General features: G+C 35.0%; 1 protein-coding gene across 12 annotated transcripts in view; it reads left to right on the top strand.

Annotated features, from left to right (window-relative positions):
• Positions 1–16,562, top strand: part of LOC144975180 (calcium-dependent secretion activator 1-like) — a 107,953-nt gene extending 91,391 nt beyond the window's left edge. For 7 of the 12 annotated variants that reach the window (XM_078918989.1, XM_078918987.1, XM_078918986.1 and 4 more), the window contains 7 exons: positions 3,476–3,550; positions 3,987–4,070; positions 4,949–5,056; positions 5,803–5,907; positions 9,027–9,113; positions 10,745–10,759; positions 15,560–15,785. In XM_078918989.1, the coding sequence (XP_078775115.1) occupies positions 3,476–3,550; positions 3,987–4,070; positions 4,949–5,056; positions 5,803–5,907; positions 9,027–9,113; positions 10,745–10,759; positions 15,560–15,664 (579 nt within the window). In that variant the 3' untranslated portion in view covers positions 15,665–15,785. Of the gene's footprint in view, positions 1–3,475; positions 3,551–3,986; positions 4,071–4,948; positions 5,057–5,802; positions 5,908–9,026; positions 9,114–10,744; positions 10,760–15,559 lie in introns of all 12 variants that reach the window. The other 5 variants (XM_078918985.1, XM_078918982.1, XM_078918991.1 and 2 more) reach the window with 3 other exon arrangements.
• Positions 16,563–21,314: the final 4,752 nt, after the last annotated feature.

Genomic DNA, 21,314 nt, shown 5'->3' with positions numbered 1-21,314 from the left:
ATCATCATCATCATCATCATCATCATCATCATCATCATTATTATTGTTATTGTTATTAGTATTGTTGTTATTGTAATAATGAAAGTAACATTAATCATCATCAATGCCTTTTTCACCCTGGGTCAGGGTATAGGCCACAGACAAACAGTTTCCATCCTTCTCTATCCTGAGCCAACTTTTTTATCTCATTCCAGGTCTTACCACTTCTCTGTATATCCGCTTCTTTAATTCTTCTCCATGTTCCTCGTGGCCTTCCCTTGATCTTCTGCCCTGAGGGTTCCAGTCCAATACTTTCTTTGTTATAGTTGAGTCATTCTTTCTAAGCGTGTGTCCAATCCACCTCCATCGTCTTCTTCCTATATCCTCTCCCACTGGTTTCTGCTGTGTTCTTTTCCATACTTCTTCATTTTTTATTCTATCCATCCATTTTATTCTGAGTAGCTTACGCATACACCTGTTTACGAAAATCTGTACCCTCCTTATACATGCCTGTGATGCGTTCCAAGTTTCACATCCATACAGTAGGACAGACTTCACGTTTGAGTTGAAAAGTCTTAGCTTTAGTTGAAGGGAGATATCTTTAGTTCTCCAAACTCTGTTCAAAGATGTGAATGCAGCCTGTGCCTTTCCTATTCGTGCTTTCACCTCTGCTTCCGTGCCTCCATCCTTGTCAATTATACTTCCGAGATAGCAGAAAGTGTCTATATCTTCGAGTTCCTGATCTTTTACTTTGATCTGCTCCTTTGACGCGTACCTATCCTCAAGACCTTTGACTTTGCAGGGTGAATTCTTAGACCAATTGATTCCGAGAGGCTGTTTATAATTGTGGTTTTTGCTTGCATCTGGTCCTGGGTGTGGGACAAAAGAGCCAGATCATCTGCAAAATCCAGATCATCCAACTGTGTCCAGGGGGTCCACTGTATCCCATTTCTTCTCCCTTTAGAGGTTTCCTTCATTAGCCAATCAATGGCAAGGATGAACAGGAATGGAGAGAGCAAGCATCCCTGCTTGACACCAGTCTTAATTTCAAAGCTGTCAGTAAGCTGATCTTCATGTACAACCCTGCAACTTGATCCTTCATACATTTCCTTAATGAGGTTTACTATCTTTTCAGGGAGTCCATAATGTGCCAGAATTTTCCACAATGTTGCTCTGTCAATACTGTCGAAAGCCTTCTCGTAATCCAGAAAGTTGACAATAAGAGGAGAATTCCATTCTATAGACTGTTCCACTATGACTCGCAGAGAGGCAATCTGGTCGGTGGTTGAACGGTTTTTCCGAAAACCTGCCTGTTCGTCCCGCAGTTTAGCATCTGTTGCATTCTTAATTCTCTCTAAAATAATACGGTTGAAAACCTTTCCTGGGATAGAAAGAAGAGTGATGCCTCGATAATTATTACAATTACTGAGGTCCCCTTTCTTTGGAAGCTTGATAAGATGTCCTTCCTTCCAATCCTTTGGGAATATCCCGTCATTCCAGATTTTCTTCAAATAGTGGGTGCAGGGCCTCAGCATTTCTTTCCGCATCAACTTTTAGAGCCTCCGGTGGAATCTGGTCTGGTCCAGCAGTTTTCCCCCTTTTCATCTTGTTAATGGCACCCACAATCTCTGCTATCGATGGTGGATCACAGCTAATTGGTAGCTCATTCCTTGCAGGCAAAATTTCTGGCTGGTTGTCTGGTGGTGGTCTGTTCAGAAGGCAGTTGAAATGTTCCCTCCATCGTTCAGATTGAGCCTCTTTTCCAAAAATGGTTTTCCCATCTTTGTCTTTGACTGGTACCTCTGGTTTCCCATATTTTCCAGCAAGTGTCTTGGTAGTTTGATAAAGGATCCTCATGTGTCCTCCAGTCGCTGCTGCTTCTGCTTTCTCTGCAAGTCTGTTCATGAATGCTTCCTTGTCTTTCTTCACAGATCTTTTGACTTCCTTAGCTATGGCTCGATACTGCTCTTGTGCATCCAGTCTTGAAGCCCTTGTTCGGCTTGCATTCACTTGTTCCTTCCTTGTTCTCCTCTTTTCAATAAGGTCCAAGGTGGTTGGACTTATCCATTCTTTATGTTCCGATTTCTTTACCCCCAACACCTCGTGGCAAGTTGTTATGTAGACTTCCTTGATCTTTGCCCAATGTGACTCTACATCTATGTCCTCCTCGAGCTCAGTAAGAGGTTGGAATCTATTACTCAATTGTAGTTTGAATTCCTCATTCTTTTCCCCATCAAGTGCATTCACCTCGAATTTTCTTCTTGTATGTGATCTGGCCCCGTGTTTTCTGAGTCGGAGCTTAAGCTTTGCCAATAGCAGGTGATGGTCTGATCCAACATCTGCCCCTCTCCGTACTGTCACATCTTCCAATGAACGTCTGAATCTACGAGAGATACAAAAATGATCAATCTGATTCTCTGTCACACCATCTGGTGAGACCCAAGTTGCTTTGTGGATCCTCTTATGGGGGAACACTGATCCTCCAATCACCAAACTGTTGAATGCACAGAAATTTGCAAATCTCTCACCATTATCATTCATTTCTCCCATGCCATGACGTCCCATGATACCTTCATAGCCTACGTTATCCTGTCCCACTTTTGCATTAGCATCTCCCATCAATATGTTGATGTCTTTCCTTGGCAACTTGTCAATGACTTGTTGTAGCAGACCATAAAATGTATCTTTGTCCTCATCTGTTGCATCATTTGTTGGGGCATAGATCTGTACAATGTTCATACTGATCTTCTTACTCTGTGTTGTAAAGGACGCCATGATGATCCTTTCTCCGCATTGTTCCCATCCTCTCAGTGACTTCTGGGCAAACTTGCTTAGAATTATTCCTACTCCCTGTGTATGAATCCCGTCCCCTCTCCCTGAATATAAAATCTTCTCCCAGACTTGAGGTGTTTCTGTCCGGATTGTATCCAGTGGGTTTCGCTTACTCCAAGTATATGCAGCCTGTATCTTCTCATCTCAGTCACAACTTGAGAGCTTTTTCCTGCTTCATACATGGTGCGAACGTTCCACGACGCAATTCGAAGCTGCTTGTTTGGCGAAGACGTCATCGGGTCAGCAGAGTCCTTCCGGCTTTGTCTGTTGTCCTTCATAAATTCTGTAATTCCAGAAACTCTTCGGTCGCCCAAGCTAAAAAAAGGATTTGGTTTGTCTGTCTGTGTTTCTGTAACGGTTTGAGTTTAACGGAAAGGGGTGTTAACCCTTTGCCAACCCCCAACCTGGAGGACCAGGTGACTCAAAGATGGGGAATCACACACCATTAGTCGCCTTTTACGACACGCTGGCTTGGCGTTGGGCTATTCTTGACCCTCTCAGTTGAGGGACCCCGGACACCACACGGGGTGAAAGTAACATTATATGGTCTTATTTCTATTATGAATTTATGAACTGTATATAAGTTACATATGCATTTGTTTTTTTTTACTCTCCCTTCGTTTTGAATTCATTACAAATGAGTGTGTCATCTGATTATCCACAGCATCAATATCACACCAAAATAGATGAATCTCTAGAAAGGAACCAAATACAAATGGCCCAGTGTCTTATTGAAAAGGTGAGAATTTTGTCATTTACTTTGTATATTTATTATATTGATGGCCCTAGTCACAAATTGTTGAATTAGTTAAAGACAATGACACACACAGACACACACACATACATATATCGTACAAACCTAAACAATAGCAGATTTGAATAACCAAACGTAACACACTCAAAAATGATTGATTTCACCTCACATACTATATCCATAAGTGTCCAGTATTGTAAAAGCATCAGTATTTACATAAGATATTGTCATAATGGCTTGGGTGAAAGAATTGCATTATAAATTTATCTTTTTTGTAGCCTTGTTTTTGAGATTATTGTGTACCTTGACGAGAGACAACATTCACCATTTTTTTGGTTTGTTTTTGATTATTTTGTTCAGGTGAACACAAAGAGAGTTAAAGTAGTCATTAATTAATCTTTTTTTCTTTGTTTGGTTCCAGCTGCTGTCAGTATTAGAGTGCATGCTGGGTAAATTGGCCCGCTATGACGAGGGAACTTTCTTTGCTTCTTTATTGTCTCTAACAGTAAGTATAAGCCTGCCATTTTATATGTGATTGATTATAAGCTTGAACCTGTCAATGCTGGTAATGGCATGAAAGAGTAAAGGTAAGAATAAGGAACAGACAAAAATTAGATCTGCTTCAAGCAACAGTGTGACTGAGTAGCTGGATCCAATTTAGATGTGGCAGAAAGTAAATTTGTATGTTGGAGAAAGCAATTTATTGTTATTGCCCATTTCATAATACAGGAACCCTGGCTTCAATGAATTTTTTTGTTGGAATGCCTTCTTAATTCTTGCATTGGTGATATATAAACATCAGGTTAGGTTTTAGCAAACCTACGTTACCCCCCAAGGATACATATATCAGTGTTTCATCTCAAAAACCCTTTCACAATTTTGATCCATGTCTGTACTTAAATATTTGATTCTTCTCACTTTGTTGGCGGCCAGTTTTTAAATTGAACTTTTATATCGAGCAATATCCACTAAATGTGCTCAAAGCGCTTTACACGTGGTCCCTGGCCAACAGTAACATTTAACATTTAGGACGGGACATGATGCCTGTTAAGCGATATTACAATTTTGTTTTGAACAGAGACAACGCCGTTAACGGCCAGGTACTCAACTTACACCTGAGTACGGTGAGAGAATGTGAGTAAAGAGCCCCATTCCAAGTACTCAACTATGCTCCGAACGAGGCTCGAACCCATGACGTCATGCCACTAGACCACATAGCCGCACATAAATTATATCCATTAACTCGAGAATAAAACCCAAATGGATTGCAATATTAGAGATGTTGTATAAGCATAATGTCAACATTTACTTTTTTTGTGTGCCCTGAAATAAGATCAGAAACTAATGTTTGACCGATGATATATACTCTTCACAAAATTCTAGAAACCAGTGAATGAACTTGGCAAGGCCTATGTGGACTTCATGAGGTGTAACCTTGACCAGATGAGGAACAAGATAAATGATGAACTCTACACTTTGTCATTGTTTGAGGTAGGTTGACATTGGTCTGCTTGTGATTCTGAGAGATGAGACTGCTTAAAGCTTGAAAACAACACTACAAAAATTGACATTTCAAACATTTAGATCCTTTTTCAAAATTAAAAAAAAAATAATATCCCTTTTTGCGCAGCATTCCATGAAGAAATATAGATAACCCATCACCCGTCTGATGGCAACTTGTTGTCCAAATTGAGCAGATTGGGGGTTAATGATCTTGCTCAAGGAAAAAAAAACAAACCAAAAGTGCCTGAAGTGTGGCTCAAACCTGGGACCTTTAGGGTCACAGTGCAGTGCCTTAACCACTCTTGACACTTCATCCTACCTTTGTCAACCTTGTGAGGGTAAATTGTTGATTTTTAAAGTTAACTGTAGGGACTAAATAACAATATGAAATTGAATGTATGCTACAATTTAATATACGTAAACAGATAAAATGTATATTAAATTGAAGCTTACATTCAATTTCACGTTGTTATTTATTTCTTCGAGCTTCAAGCTGCACCATTTACATTACTGTAGGGACTACAATTTTATCTCCTAAATTTACGAATTTTTCAAGTTTTCAAGTAGTCAGTAGACTTAACCCAAATTTCATATTTTGGACTATATATTCAATTTTCAGTATTAATATCATTCGGACATAATTTTTTTTTGAGACATTGGTTCATTTTTTTTCTTCTCTCCATATCTGAAGCATGTTTTTTTTTTTTTTTTTTTGTGTCCATATATCAATGCAGCAATGGTACAGTGGCCAGATGAAAATGGTGTGTGACTGGCTGACGGACAGGCTAGATTTGTCTCTACACCCGTATCAGCTCACCTGTCTCATGACCATCAATAGGGTAAGCTTTTGAAACTCATTGTTGTCATAGCACAACAGAATTCCTCAATCGTGCTTTCTAGCAAGACACAGTTTCAGAAATGGGAATAGATGTGTTTAATTCTCATTTTCATAAGGAATTGTACACGGCAGTAATGGGAATAGATGTGTTTTAATTCTCATTTTCATAAGGAATTGTACACGTCAGAAATGGGAATAGATGTGTTTAATTCTCATTTTCATAAGGAATTGTACACGGCAGTAATGGGAATAGATGTGTTTAATTCTCATTTTCATAAGGAATTGTACACGTCAGAAATGGGAATAGATGTGTTTAATTCTCATTTTCATAAGGAATTGTACACGTCAGAAATGGGAATAGATGTGTTTAATTCTCATTTTCATAAGGAATTGTACACCTCAGAAATGGGAATAGATGTGTTTAATTCTCATTTTCATAAGGAATTGTAAACGTTTTGAAAAGGGTGGAAAATACTCCTGTTTTCTGGGAGAAATAAGAAATGAATAGAGAGGAGGGAATTGATAAGATGGAATATTTGAAAAATTATCTAAAACGGTGTTTGTTTGTTTTTATTGGATGTTATGGAATAGATCAAACATTAATCAGTGATGCCAAAACTCCGGTTTCACCGGAAAAAACTCCGGTCTGAAGCAAAAAATTCCGGGCTCCGGGCAACTTCCGTCAAATTCCGGTGAGGTCAGTTTGTTCCAAGAATGCCCTCCCCTCCCTCCCTCCAACCACCACAACATCATCACCGCCACTAGTATTACAACTATCATCACTACCACTACTACTGCAACCACCACTACATCATCATCACTACCACTACTACTACAACCACCACCACCATCACCACATCATCATCACTACCACTACTACTACAACCACCACCACCACATCATCATCACTACCACTACTACCACCAACCACATCGTCATCACTACCACTACTACTGCAACTACCACCACCACATCATCATCACTGCAACTACCACTACTACAACAACCACCAGTACCACATCATCACTACCACTACTATTACAACCACCAGCATCACATCATCGCTACCACTACTACTACAACCACCACTACCACATCATCATCACTACCACTATTACTACAACTACTATCACTATTACAACCACCACCTCCACATCAACATCACTACCAATACTACTACAACCACCACCACCACATCATCATCACTACCACTTCTACTACAACCACCACCACCACATCGTCATCACTGCAACTACCACTACTACTACAACCACCAGCATCACATCATCACTACCACTACTACTACTACAACCACCACCACCACATCATCATTACCACTTCTACTACAACCACCACCACCACCGCATCATCACTACCACTACTACTACTACAACCACCACCACCACTACATCATCACTACTAATACTACTACAACCACCACCACCGCATCATCACTACCACTACTACTACTACAACCACCACCACCACATCATCACTACTAATACTACTACAACCACCACCACCACATCATCATTACCACTACTACTACAACCACCACCACCACATCATCACTACTAATACTACTACACCCACCACCACCACATCATCATTACCAATACTACTACAACCACCACCACCACATCATCGCTACCAATACTACTACAACCACCACCACCACATCATCGCTACCACTACTACTACAACCACCAGCACCACATCATCATCACTACCACTACTACTACAATCACCACTACCACATCATCATCACTACCATTTGTACTACAACCACCATCACCACCACATCAACATAACTGCCACCACTACAACATCCACCACCACAATATTATCATCACGACCACAACTACTACAACCACTATGCCACCACCACATCATCATCACTACAACTACTACTTCAACCACCTCCACCACCATATCATCATTACTACCACCACAACTACAACCACCACCACCACATTATCATCACTACCACTACTACTTCAACCACCACCAGCACCACCACCATATCATCACTACTACTACTACTACTACTACTACTACTACTACTACTACTACTACTACTACTACTACTACTACTACTACTACTACTACTACTACTACTACAACAACAACCACTATCACATCTTCATCATCACTACCACCATTACTACAACCACCAACACCTCATCATCCTACTACCACCAGTTCTACAATCTCTACCATTAGGTTTTGGAGCTTTACTTCATTTGAAATAAGGAAACTTTGGGATTGTATTTGGCAATGTGTTTAAGTATCATAATATAATCCTAATCAGTTATCTATTTAGAACTATACAATATATAAACACAATGCCAAATACCATTCCAATTGCTTTTTCTTGTGTGCGGAATTCCTCTTTCGGCATTGAAATTACTACGAGTGGTGTCTGAAACTCCTGTGAGCCAAATTTAAAGTTGGCGTCTCTGATTAATACTCTCACCAACATATTAAAATAAAAGTCCTTCAGAGACATAGGCCCATGGAGCCGGAGTTTATCTAGGTTTCTATAGAGTGAAACGGACAAAAGCAAATGCTTGTTACTATTTAGGTAGGATGCTAGTCTATTGCAAAGTACTTTCCACCAGATCTATTAGACCCAGCTACCCAATCACTGCTGGGTTGACAGGGCAGGTGTCAGAAAAAGTCTTGACTGCAATCCAGATCGATCTCAGTCCCTAAGTTTGTGAAGCGAGTGCTCTACTAACAACTGCGCTAACAGGATCCCCCACCAACGTATACTACTGTCATTTCTATATAAGGATATGTTATAATGAATGAGTGGAGAGAATGGTCTGTGGCTTGAGCTCAGAAACATAGGAGATAAAATATGGTAAAATATATTCATTGATCAATCAATCAACCAATTTATCAGTCAATGATTATTTTAAAAAATCCCATTTCATTTTTCTCATGGGGGAAAACGATTTTCACCACCAGTGTGTATTATGTGAAATAATCCAGTCATTCCCTGCGATACAGGGCTGCAAGGTGAGCAAGTGGAAAATAGTTAAGTATTTGTACTTGATTATAAATAAATTTTAAAAAATAATTGAATTCAAAATTTTCCTGTGTTTCCGTTCCCAGAAATGTTTCTCAGACTTTGAGTTGCAAGGTGTACCAGAGAATACACTCAATAGCAAGACTTACCAAACCATTTGTAGCAGATTACAGGTAAATAGCTTGGTCTTTTGTAATAATTACTATTAATACTACCTCTACTACCACTTGCTGTTGCTCTTGTTGTTGTTGCTGCTGCTGCTGCTACTGCTCATATTGGTTTTCATCTCATTGAAATTCAAGTCGTTTTTTTTTCTTTCTAAATCCCATTCAAATTTCTTTATGCCCTTTGATGTTCAATATCTAAAATATTTTGTCAATAATTTACAGTCTACTCCGGATAATCGCAACTTTCGGTTAGTTGCAACATTTCCCAGGAAATGGAATTAGTTCTATATAAAAGTCACTGGTTAATCGCAACAAATTTTCTACCTCAAAACGTGCAATCAAACAAAATCTCATGATTAAATTTTATCATGAGTGAAATCATGACAGGTTGAAGAATCGAGAGTGGCTGGGTTTATTGTTACAATAGTTTGTCACCACGCTATTATACAAATGATGAGAACAAAAGAGTGAAAGTTTATCCAATCTGAAAAATTTGTCGGCTTGCATCAACACTGCTTTTGCTTACCAAAATCTTTACAGGGCTGCCATATGATTTTTGTTTCAATCAAATTGCTCAGTCTGTGGTGGACTAAGTACAATATTTACAATAACTGCTTTGAGTTTACCATATACATGTAAAATATTGCAATAATGGACAGGAAACTAAACTTCGGTTAATTGCAACTTCTATTGATCGCAACATTTTCGCTGATCCCAAGCTGTTGCGATTATCCGGAGTGATCTGTAGTTTAATTGTAGTGAATCCTTTTACTTTTACTCTTTTTGTTGTGTTAAAAATGGGAGTCACTGGTTTCAGATTTATAATAGATCCCTTCAATTTGTTATGACCAGTTATGCACTTCTCTGAAGACTTTGTTACTATTTTGTAATGTGTAATTTTTAATGAATTTTTATTGTATTTTTATCAATTATTTTTAACTAGATAACAGGCATATCGTTATTTTATTTATTTTTTGTTTGTTTTTGTTTTGTTTTGTTTTTTAATTGTAAAAAAATAATTTCTATGATCTCTTTTGTTGTTAGCATTTTCTGTTATTAAAATTTTTTCTCTCTTTTTAAAATTTTATTTGTGTTTCTTTTTTGTTCAAATTGCATTTTTTTGGTCCCAACCTACCATGTGTAATTAAAACAAACCAGAGTTGCACCAAATAGTTAACTTAGTGTTGGAATGAATTATCAAATTAGTATCACTGCCAGTCGAATAACTGTGTCAGTTCAAGAGAATTCGGTTGAGAATTTTACCTCACAAGATTGTGTACTATTCCTATTTTGATATGGTATTTATTTATTTATTTTATTTATTTATTTATTTATTTATTTATTTATTTATTTATTTATTTATTTATTTATTTATTTTTTATTTTTTTTTTTTTCAAATATTATGGAGCATTACAAAAGTGAGCTTTTAAAAAAAAAAATGATTGGAAGATCAGTAATAGAAAAACGGATATGAAAGAGAAAAAGAATGAGCGTTTCATAAAAGATTTGAAAGATCAAGGAAAGTGAAAGGGTTTCAATGTTGGAACAGTTATTCTTCAATCATGCAACCCTAGTTTTTATTGTTGTAAACCTTTAATTTTATTTTACATGTTATTGTCCTTATTGCCGTTTTACAGATGATTCCAGGAGAGGTAATTTTAGACCACAAAAGCTATTCTCTTTCTGTTTCTGATTTTCATTGACCATGTCTACGACTGCTCTTTCGTTAAATAACTGTCGCACACTTCTTTACAAGTTGATACTAAACACAATTTTGCCCAGGACATATTTTAATCCCAGTAATCGTAATGGATTTGTTTATAACACTTGTATGCACTCTGTTCTTTTTTAAATTTTCATACAACCCATACCGAAGCTGATTTAATTAAGTGGATGAGCCTGCAAGATAAGAAATAGAACCCAATCTATTTATTGTCTTCTTTTTTTTTTTTTGAAAAATAAATAAAGTAATAATGATAATGAATAAAGGATTCCTTAAATAGAGAGCAAATGATAAAACCTTTTATTCTTTGAATTGAATCATGTTTTCGGAGAAAGGCTAATGTTAGATGAGTCACATTGAAATATTAGGTCAAAACAATTTGGAATGTCCATGCAGATGGATTCTAATTCTAGACCTGACCCAAATTGGTTGAGGTTGCGACTAAAAGTGTCTTTTGTCACCACTAACGTTTTTCTTATTAAAATTCATTCTCATGAATATTTTTTTTAATTTTAGAACTATTCAAAAGAAATAATATGTATTTCAATTAATTTTTTGTGAGTAAAAATAATTGTATAGAAAAGAACAAGCGCCAAATCTTCAAGCGAAAGAATAAATATTACCACATAATTCCTTAGGTAATCAATCTCTACCTCAAAAATGGGGTAAAATCAAAATCTGATAAGATGGCTGTTATGAAATGACTAAATGGTATAATAATTAATGAATTTCCAAAAAATGATATTTTAATGCTTGTAGGCCACTGATATCTTGACTTGATGTTGAAAATTTAGTCGGTATGAAATAAATAACAATGTGAAATTGAATGTAAGCTTCAATTTAATGACGAAAATAGATAAAATGGATGTTTCAAGTTTCCCCTTTATCAACAAAACAGGATGAATGAAACACTACAGATGAATGAGATAATGTGGTAGTGGCGTTATCTCATTCATCTGTAGTGTTTCATTCATCCTGTTTTGTTGATTAAGGGGAAACCCGAAACATCCATTTTATCTGTTTTCGTAATTTAATTGAAGCTTACATTCAATTTCACATTGTTATCTATGATCAGGAATATGTATTTAAGATTAAAGGATTGTTTTAGATCTATTTATTTATTTTTCAACATTCTTCTTGCTGAAAATGGTAAATCTTTGCCTTTACAACATGCTGACTGCTTTTCCTATCATGCGATTAAATTTTTCTTCTTGGTTTTGGTTTCTTGACAACTAAGATATTAGAGGCTATTTATCTGACTTTTAGAATGGAATGTTTTAGATATGACGGCTGGTGATCTGAAGTCAAAGATTGCACGGCTTTAACTTACTTTTAAAGATAACATAAATCTTAAAATTTGAGTTTGCTGATCCATATTATATAAATAAATAGATAAATGAATTTTATTCATCCTTAAGGAATTAATTTTTACAAACACGAATTACAAGAAGGAATAAATAAACTTATTATATAAATATATCCACATTTTCAGCAGCCTTGGTAAACACAAAATGCAAAAGATCTTTATATGACAATGAAGATTATGTCAAGGACTGACACATTTAAGATATGATTTAGTTTTTAATTGCAAGGGGAAAAGATATGTCTAAATTTTCCCCATAACTGTTTTGATGCGGCTATGTGATCTAGTGGTATGACACTTGCTTTCGGATCAGAAAGTCCTGGGTTTGAGCCTCAGTGCATATTTGAATCCTTGGAGAAGGCTCTTTAATAACATTCTCTCACCGTACTCAGGTGTAAAATGAGTACCTGGTTCTTAACAGTATTGTCTCTGTCAGAAAAAATTTTAACATCGCCTAATAGGCGTCATGTCCCGTCCTAAATGTTAAATGTGGCTGTTGACCAGGGACCCCTTCTAAAGCGCTTTGAGCACATTTAGAGGATATTGCACTATATAAAAGCTCAATTTTTCAATTTTTAAAAGTAAATGGAAAGGATATTCTTACTGAAAAAGTATGAGTTGAATTTATTCATTTCCTTATCTGGTAGAAACAGAGCTTAGATTTATAGCTCAAATTGAACATTAAAAAAATGTTCTAGTCAATATTCTTGTTGTAGTCATTTATACATCAGTTAATTAAAAGTCATCATACGAATATCTCCTGTAATAGTAACAAGTATTATAATCACCAGTAGGATCAAAAAGTATACCAATTTCCAATAAGTGTTTGGTGTGTAATTTATATCAAATATAAAGAAAAGATGGTATTTTTCCCCCAAGGACAGGGGATCGGAATATTGTTTACCCTTCCAAAATATATAAATAAAAAAATCAAGAGCCTTTAGAAAGACTAAGTGTCTTATATTTAAAATAATTTATTTATCATGTAAATTTAATGTTAAGTTAAATTTGACTAGAAAGACTTTGTCATTCTATTTTCAGTTTTGTTTTTGTCTCAAAGACATCACTTATTAATCTTATATCTCATTCATACCTGTCTTGAAGACGCCCCTAATTTGTCTTATGTCTCATTAATACCTGTTTCCGAACAATTTTTTTTTGCACTTATTGAAAGCCTAGGAGTTAGCATTAAAAAACTAGACCTAAAACTAACAGCTGCGTTATTTACTGGTTAACAAGACTTATTTTGTGACCTGTTTGTTTACAATATAGATTTTTACTATAAGATTATGAACAGATTATTATTGTTTTATAGATGTAAAAATACATCCTTTATATAAATGAACAACCATCAAGAAAATATGCATCATTTTGCTTTCAAACTTAATACCACTTTTCTGTCCCATGAATAGTTATTTAGATTTATGAATAGATATATAATTTTTAATGCAGGGTATTTGTTAATTTGACCATCATTGATTTGTTCTTTAAAGCTCCTGATAATACAAATACATGAATATCGTTAAGTTTGAAAAATCAATAAATGAATAAGATTCCCTTTATTTTCATCCCCATGAGGAAATTTGTATTTAGTTTCAATTCAAAGGGAAGACCGGTATTTATACCAAGCATCCGCTAGGGAGAAGTAAAATTATTGTTGATTACCTGATTATAATGTCAAAGGGATGTACAAAATAACATTTCAGTCACCTTTTCTCGTTAAATATTTTAAACTAATATTGATGGTGACAAAGTAAGGAACGGCATTGGTGCAGCTATGTGGTCTAGTGGTATCGCTTTTGGATTGGAAGGTCCTGGATTCGAGCCTCTCTCGGCGCATAGTTGAGTCCTTGGAAAAAGATCTTTACTCACATTCATTCACCATACTCGGGTGTAAAAGGAGTACCTGGCCAAGAACAGCATTGTCTCTGTCTGAAAACATGTAATATCGCCTAACCGGGGTCATGTTTCGTTCTATATGTTAAGTGTTGCTGTCTGTCAGGGACCCTTTGTAAAGCGCTTTGAGCCTGTTTAATGGATATTGCGCTATATAAATGCTCTATTAAGATACAGATCTGAGAAAGTGTATAAGACAGTGCCAGAGAAAGAAAGAAAGAATACAACAAGAAATGGGATGGGGTTTTTTTTTTCTTGGTATTTTTCTTTCTCTCTTTTTCCGGCACTGTTTCATATTGATAGTTAAAATAATTCAAGCTGTCCATATTTCGAATTCCTTTAACATTCAGATGTGGGTATTCTGATTCCCTCCTAGGAATTCTATTCTTGTAAGATGCTGTAGTAAGAATGTATCAAATTAAGAAATTAAGGAGCAGGCACCTGTTTAAGATAAATAACTGAACAAGTCGAGGTCGACTAATTTTTGGGATATTTTTGTTTTTGTTTTTGTTTTTTGTATTTTTCTTTCTTGCTTTGTCTGTCTTTGGGAATAAGCATATTATTGTAAGATCATTCCCCAATGTGAGAAATCTCCTGTGGTCTCCAAACCGCCCAGAGAAATTTTGAAATAAGAAGATGGGTAACTATAATTCTTCTCCTTTAAATCAACTGACCCAGTCGAAATACATAAGACTAGTTGTAGGCTGCTCCAGAGCAAAATTAGAGGGATGAATTTTAATTTATATTTATCCCGAATTCAGAGTTTGTATTTTGGTTGGCTTCATTGATATCTCCTAGAGGTCATGTAATACTTGCTACAAAATTGATATTTTAGTCATAACAAGTACTTGCAGTAACCATACCAGTTTGTTTTCATCGATTTCACAGCTAATGAATGAGTAGTCCCAATTTTACTTTCCAAACCTATTTACTTCTATGAAAACTTGCATATTGAAATTGCTTTGATTTATGAATCAATTATTCCAGATCGTGAAATTTCACTGCCCAATAGTCCTCACTATTTCTTTTGTAGATCTGATCTTGCATTTTATAAATTTACTTATGTTTCTTTTTCCTTTTTCCTATTTCAAGTCATGCCACATAATATACATCCATCATCTTAGATTAGTCAGGATGTATGTTTATATTTTGTACATCAAAGACGATTTCATTTAAAATTCCTAGTAATATCTTGGTGATAAAGCTGTCTTTCTTCTGCTTCTTTATAGAAACATTCAAATAAAGAAAAAACATTCAAACGAAGATTATCAAAATTCTTCAGCCTAAATACCAACAATTGTTGTCACTCTCAACAACTCTCTCCTCCCTCGAATAGAAATACTCAGAATTGAGTTGATTTCGAGTAACATTCAGAACTTAGTTTTCTTTTTTGTGTTGCGAGCTTAAAATATCTCTTGTTTTATATATTCATATCCCCTCATAATGCTGTGTTTGTCATATCCTCCACAGGTAGAAGAGGCTACCCAGTCAGTTACTCAGTCAGAAGGGAGTGGGAGAACGTTCCTCAGCAAGCCGGCCACTTCCACAGCTGCTAGCGGGGATGAATCAGATTAAGTTTGATTATCTTAGAGATGCAACGGTTATTCCTGAAGCCTTCATCAATCTTTGATCATGGCTTACAGCGATAGAATCAAGTACTTGTATACTAAAGTCAGCGTGTCCCGGAGCAATTCTTATCTCGATACGTCTGCTGCATGGAGGATCATGGACAGACTTCATACACATCTGCGTGCGTTGTTGCCTTTCAAGACAAGAGTGCAAATCTGTATCAACCTTTGCCATATGTTTTTTTTTTGGTTTTTTTTTTTTTATAAATAAAGATGCTCAAAAGGTTGTTACACGTTCCTGGATAAAACTGGATACGAAGATGGTTTTACTGCCTTCACTCCAAGGACTATGCTGGGTATTGTCTAATGTGGCAGTATGTTTAAAATCGACATACTTATCCTTAAGAAAGTAGATCTATATGACTTATATGAATATATTGGTTTAAAGGGTAGATTTGTCATGCAATTATGCGTAGTTGTATTATTGTTTACTCGTAGAATAGACGGTAGATTGGGAATACCCAATGGAGTAGAGAATATTAAACAGCATGAGTGGATATTTTTACTAGTTTATTTATTGATTAAAAAAAATTTTTTTTTGTTTTTGATTTTTGCCTTGGGCTTTGACTTGGAAGTTGATACATTATATATATCAAATAATCCCCGTTTATTTTGGGACTATAAAATGTGGTCCGTTGTAGTAGTAATTGTGAAAGGTTGACTAAAATGGAACTGGATATGTTTGAAAGTAAAAATTTACGAGTTGTGGTGAATTTTGCAGTGTATTGATGTGTTTGTATCTTTGTATTGATTTATCGAAGGTTGTGGACTGGTTTTTATGCCTGGTATCCTATTTATATCATTGCAGATTTTTTTTTTAACATGAAAAATAAAATAGAGTAAAATTAGATTTCGTTCATTTTTAAAAAAAAGCTTGATTTTTAATTAAATGAAAAAAAATATGCACCTAATCCTTTGATTTTTCCCTCAGATTGATTTCATTTTGAATGGGAGAGGGAAAAGTAAGTTGCTTTACAGTTTACCACGAATGTGAATTTTTTCAATTCTTTATGTTGCAGCAATGATTCGAACACTTTAAACTACAAGCACCGGTATTATATATATATATATATATTATATATATATATATATATATATATATATATATATATATATATATATATATATATATATATATATATATATATATATATTATATAAAATAAAGATAAAAAACACATCCTTTACACACTGTTGGTCATTTAAAGTAGAATTCAATGTAGAAAATATTATAGAATCAATTTTGTCTTCAATACAAAACAGATGTTACTGCTTGAAACTCAGAACAGTTCTATATATATATATACTCTCATATGTGTATGGAATATATCAATGAAGAATTTTAATGTAGGATTCCTTTGCCAATTTAGTTACTTACATTTTACATTTAATTTTCACCATTGTGCTTTTTGATTATAATATATATATTTTTTTTTCTTAAAGAGCTTTTATTTTTCATTAGTGGCCACAATGTGAGCTGGCTACTGAATTCGTTTTTATTTTTGTTTTTGTGTGTTTGCTATGTGTGTGTGTGAGAGAGAGAGAGAGAGAGAGAGAGAGAGAGAGAGGGAGAGAGAGAGAGAGAGAGAGAGAGAGAGAGAGAGAGAGAGAGAGAGAGAGAGAGAGAGAGAGAGAGAGAGAGATTGATTATATTTTTCTGTTGTCCTATTTGATATTATTTCATTTGCCATTGACTTCTTCGATTTGCCATACTTATTAAGTTATTTGATTTAATTTTACAACGACATAGGCAGACGTAATGTATTTACTTTGGTAGATCTGTCATTGGTTGTCAGTTTGTGATGATATATATATTTCAAGTGGAAGCATGGAATAATGCAGATATTAATATTATGAACAGAAATCCAAAATAACTGTGATTTCAATATCCAACTTGTATTTTTTTAAATCGACCTCACAGTGTTCAGCTAGAAATTTATTGTCATTCCTTCTCTCGTTGTTTTTCATTTTGTTTGTTATTTTTTTCTTGTTTTAAAAAAAAAATATTTGTAGTTAATAAAAATTTTTGTCTAAATTTTCTCTCAACATATTATGTCCGAAAAAAAGTTTTTTCAAAACTGCAGTTTAAAGTATTGTTTAAAGTATTATCCAGTCAGAGATTGAATTGACAAGCACAGACAACTTACGCAATATACATAGAATTGTCAACTGTGCTTGCGTGTATATTGAAATATTACTAGATTTCCGAGAAAATTCCAGAAAGTTCATTCCAGGTTGTAATCTTTTTGTTTGTTATTCATTTATTTAATGAAGTACACCTCCCCTTCTTCTGTTCCCCCTTCCTTTCTCTCTCTCTCTCTCTCTCTCTCTCTCTCTCTCTCTCTCTCTCTCTCTCTCTCTCTCTCTCTTCTCTCCTCTCTCACTCTTACCTTCTTCATCCTTTCCTCCGTCCCCCTCCTTTCTTCTAGCTTTTTAAAAAATCTTACACCTTCTTCCCCTTTATTCCTTCCTCACTCCTCCCATCTCCTTCCTCCACCCAATCCCTATACAACCCTATTTCTGCCATATGTTGTATTTTAATTTTCTTTCCTCTTTTTTACGTTTTGCATTTAATCTTGTATCTATTTATTTAAAATCTTGAAATATGGGTCCATTGTTTACTTTTACATGCATTTAATATTTTGTGGTATTTTCACCCCCTTTCTATTCTTTGAACCCTAGCATTCCAAAAACTTACTTAATAATTCCAGTTTTGCCAATACTTTTAAATCTTACGTAGCACACACGCCAATCATCCTTTTTTGGGGATAAGGAAATAGACATCCTTTGAATCATTTTTACATTCAATTTGTGAAGCTGTACATACATTTATACTTAATTTTTTGCTGCATTTATTTCTAGTCTCAAAAGCTTTCTCATTATTTACTCAGTTTATATCTTAAAATGTTGTGTAGTGCACAAAGGCCAGATTGTTTGTTAAGTGGTTGTTTATTGTTTGTTAGTCTTCACAGATTTCCATGTTGGATACTTCTAGATAAGTGTTGAATAGCTGTGATTTTTTTCCTTTAATGTTATATAAAGCCCGCCATTCATGACCTGGTTTCAAGGCAGCGTTTCTAGAAGCTTCAGAACTATTATTATGCTTCAAGGTCAAATCTAACCCCCCCGTTCAGTCAAAAGCAAAACTAAATTTCAGTTGCAAGACGGCCTCAACTAGAAGAAATCTAAAAAAGTTTCAGAATGGAACTGGGTTTAGTCATTGCCCAAAACAAAATTAACGGATGCCATTGTTATGACTTTTAAAACTCTCTCAGAAATTTTCACATTCTTAAAACTTTACAGCAATTTGAGATCAATCGATTTGAATTGCAGAGCTGAGAATTTTTCTACACTAGTGCTTATAGCAAAGCAGCAAGTTATGAGTGTTAGGTTTATTGGCCAGCATGATGTGTAGACACAATTGAAGGAACACACTTGGCCAGGTCTTGAGGCTGCTTGAAGTCGTCGCATTGAGTCGAGGTCTTACGTTTTAAAAAGTGGTTAAAACATTTTTTTGTTTCAAATAGCACTCAGCTAAACCTATCTGTTTAAGAAATGCTATTTCTGAATTTTTAGATAAATTTTTTCTTTCAGGGATTGGAGAGAGGAAGAGAAGGAAGATGTAAGGTTCCAGAATTAGGAGAGAGAGGAAGAGAGAGGAGTTGGGGAAAGTCATTTATACTAGTCGTGACTTACTGGATATTATGAAATCTTGATCGTCTACCCAATATATTAATGGAGTCATGAAATCACCCTGTGCTCCCAATAGTGCCAATAAGTCCTTGTATAAAGTTGTTATTTATGACCAATCATGAAAATCTCAAAAGATAAAGTTAAAATATTTGTTTAAAATATTTTTCAAAATAGATATATTGAGATATTTGCCTTTAAAAAATAAAGTGATCCCTCAAACAATTTTTTAAAAAGTAGATCCATTTTCTTTGGCCGCTCCTATACCAAATTATTTCCACTATGATATTTTGGGAAGAAATTATTTTTTTTTTCGGTGTTCCCTTTCTCTTCTTTCTGAATGTTTTTTAGTTTGTTTTTTTTTGACCTCCAAAATTTGGGCAGGGAGGTCACTTGCTGTATCTTCTATTCCCTTTATATTTGTTTTCATACTTGCTTTGTCTGTCTTGGAATGAAATTACTTAGTTTTGTCCTGTGGCTGGAGTCCTTGTCTGGGAGGGAAACAGTCAAATGTATAGTTATTTGTTCTGGGAGATATTTTATTCTTTGTAAATCATCTCTCTGTTATGTACTATTATATTTGTTGTTTTGAATGTATAATGTTAGCATTTGGGCATATTCCTCTTAGTGGGACCCTGTGCTCGTGTCTGGATGAAAATTTAAGTGACCTCATACCATACTGTCTTGCAACTCAAACTAAGATGGTACGCTCTTGGAATCTACACCTATTCCCTATTTGTACCATTCCCCTTTGCCTTACTTTATCTTGGGTACCTTAAATGTAATTCTAAAACCTTTTACTATCCCATTTTCTTTCTTTTTACTGGCACTGATATGACCTAAATACTGCCCCGTAAAATCCTTAAAAACAAAAACAAACATCAACTTAAGGTACTTTTCAGAGCTGTCTTTTTTTGAATTTATTTCTCTTTTTGTCTGGTATTTCTGATATATTTCCAGTCAAATTTAAGTCTTGTTTTTGGCTACTGTAGACTGATAACTCCTTTGTTTAGATCTCAATTCGATTTATTGAAGATAACAAATGATGAAACGTTCTGTGGAGAAGACTTCAGTGATAAACATTATTATTCAACAACCAAACAGAAGCTAAATGAACTTAGTAATAGTGATGACTGTACTTAATAAATTTTGAAAGATAATCACCACTTTATGTTGTTTTTTCCCCTGGAAATATCAATTCTTTTTTTCTCTGGACAGAACAGGGTTAATGCGGCTCAAATTTTCCATGTCTTTTGTATCTGCTTTCTTTTTTCTTACTTTCTTTCTAGATCTTTTTTCTAGATTTAGTTGTCTACATGTGATTTTCATTGTGGGATGCACACGCATATGGTCCTGTTACTAATTGAACTCGTATAACTATGATTGGTGATGGTGGAGATGGTAGTGATTTAGTGTTTTATAACCTTCTGGCTGTGATTTCTTAAACTCGTTGATCATATGATACATAATGGTTGTTAAGTATTATTATGATTGTTATGAATATTTTTTTTCTTTATCACGGTCAGGTCATCATCATCATCATCATCATCATCATCATCATCATCATCATCATCATCATCATCATCATCTTCATCTTTATTACAACTACCACAACTAGTACTGCAATTATTACTCATGACTTGTTTTATTTGTTATTGATTTGAATGTTGCAAAAATGAAATAATATTGTAATGTCCTGTTTGTTTTTTTCCAGTATATTCTTCCACCTTTTTCAAAACCATCATGCTTCAAATTGATTTCTCAGTCTTTGTGATTTAAATATCATTATCATTATACGATGTTAATGTCAAGAGACCTATACGAATTCTATAGGCGTTCTTTCTTGATAGTGGTTTGTGTGAAAAGAGGCTGGGCAAAAAAACAGGGTCTTATTGTACCTACCATGT

Source organism: Berghia stephanieae, chromosome 6 (genome assembly GCF_034508935.2).
Source record: "Berghia stephanieae isolate SIO BIC M18660-M18661 chromosome 6, UCSD_Bste_1.3, whole genome shotgun sequence".
In the NCBI taxonomy this organism is placed as follows: domain Eukaryota; kingdom Metazoa; phylum Mollusca; class Gastropoda; order Nudibranchia; family Aeolidiidae; genus Berghia; species Berghia stephanieae.
The sequence above is the reverse complement of the archived record's forward strand: the minus strand, read 5'-3'. Positions and strand labels throughout refer to the sequence as shown.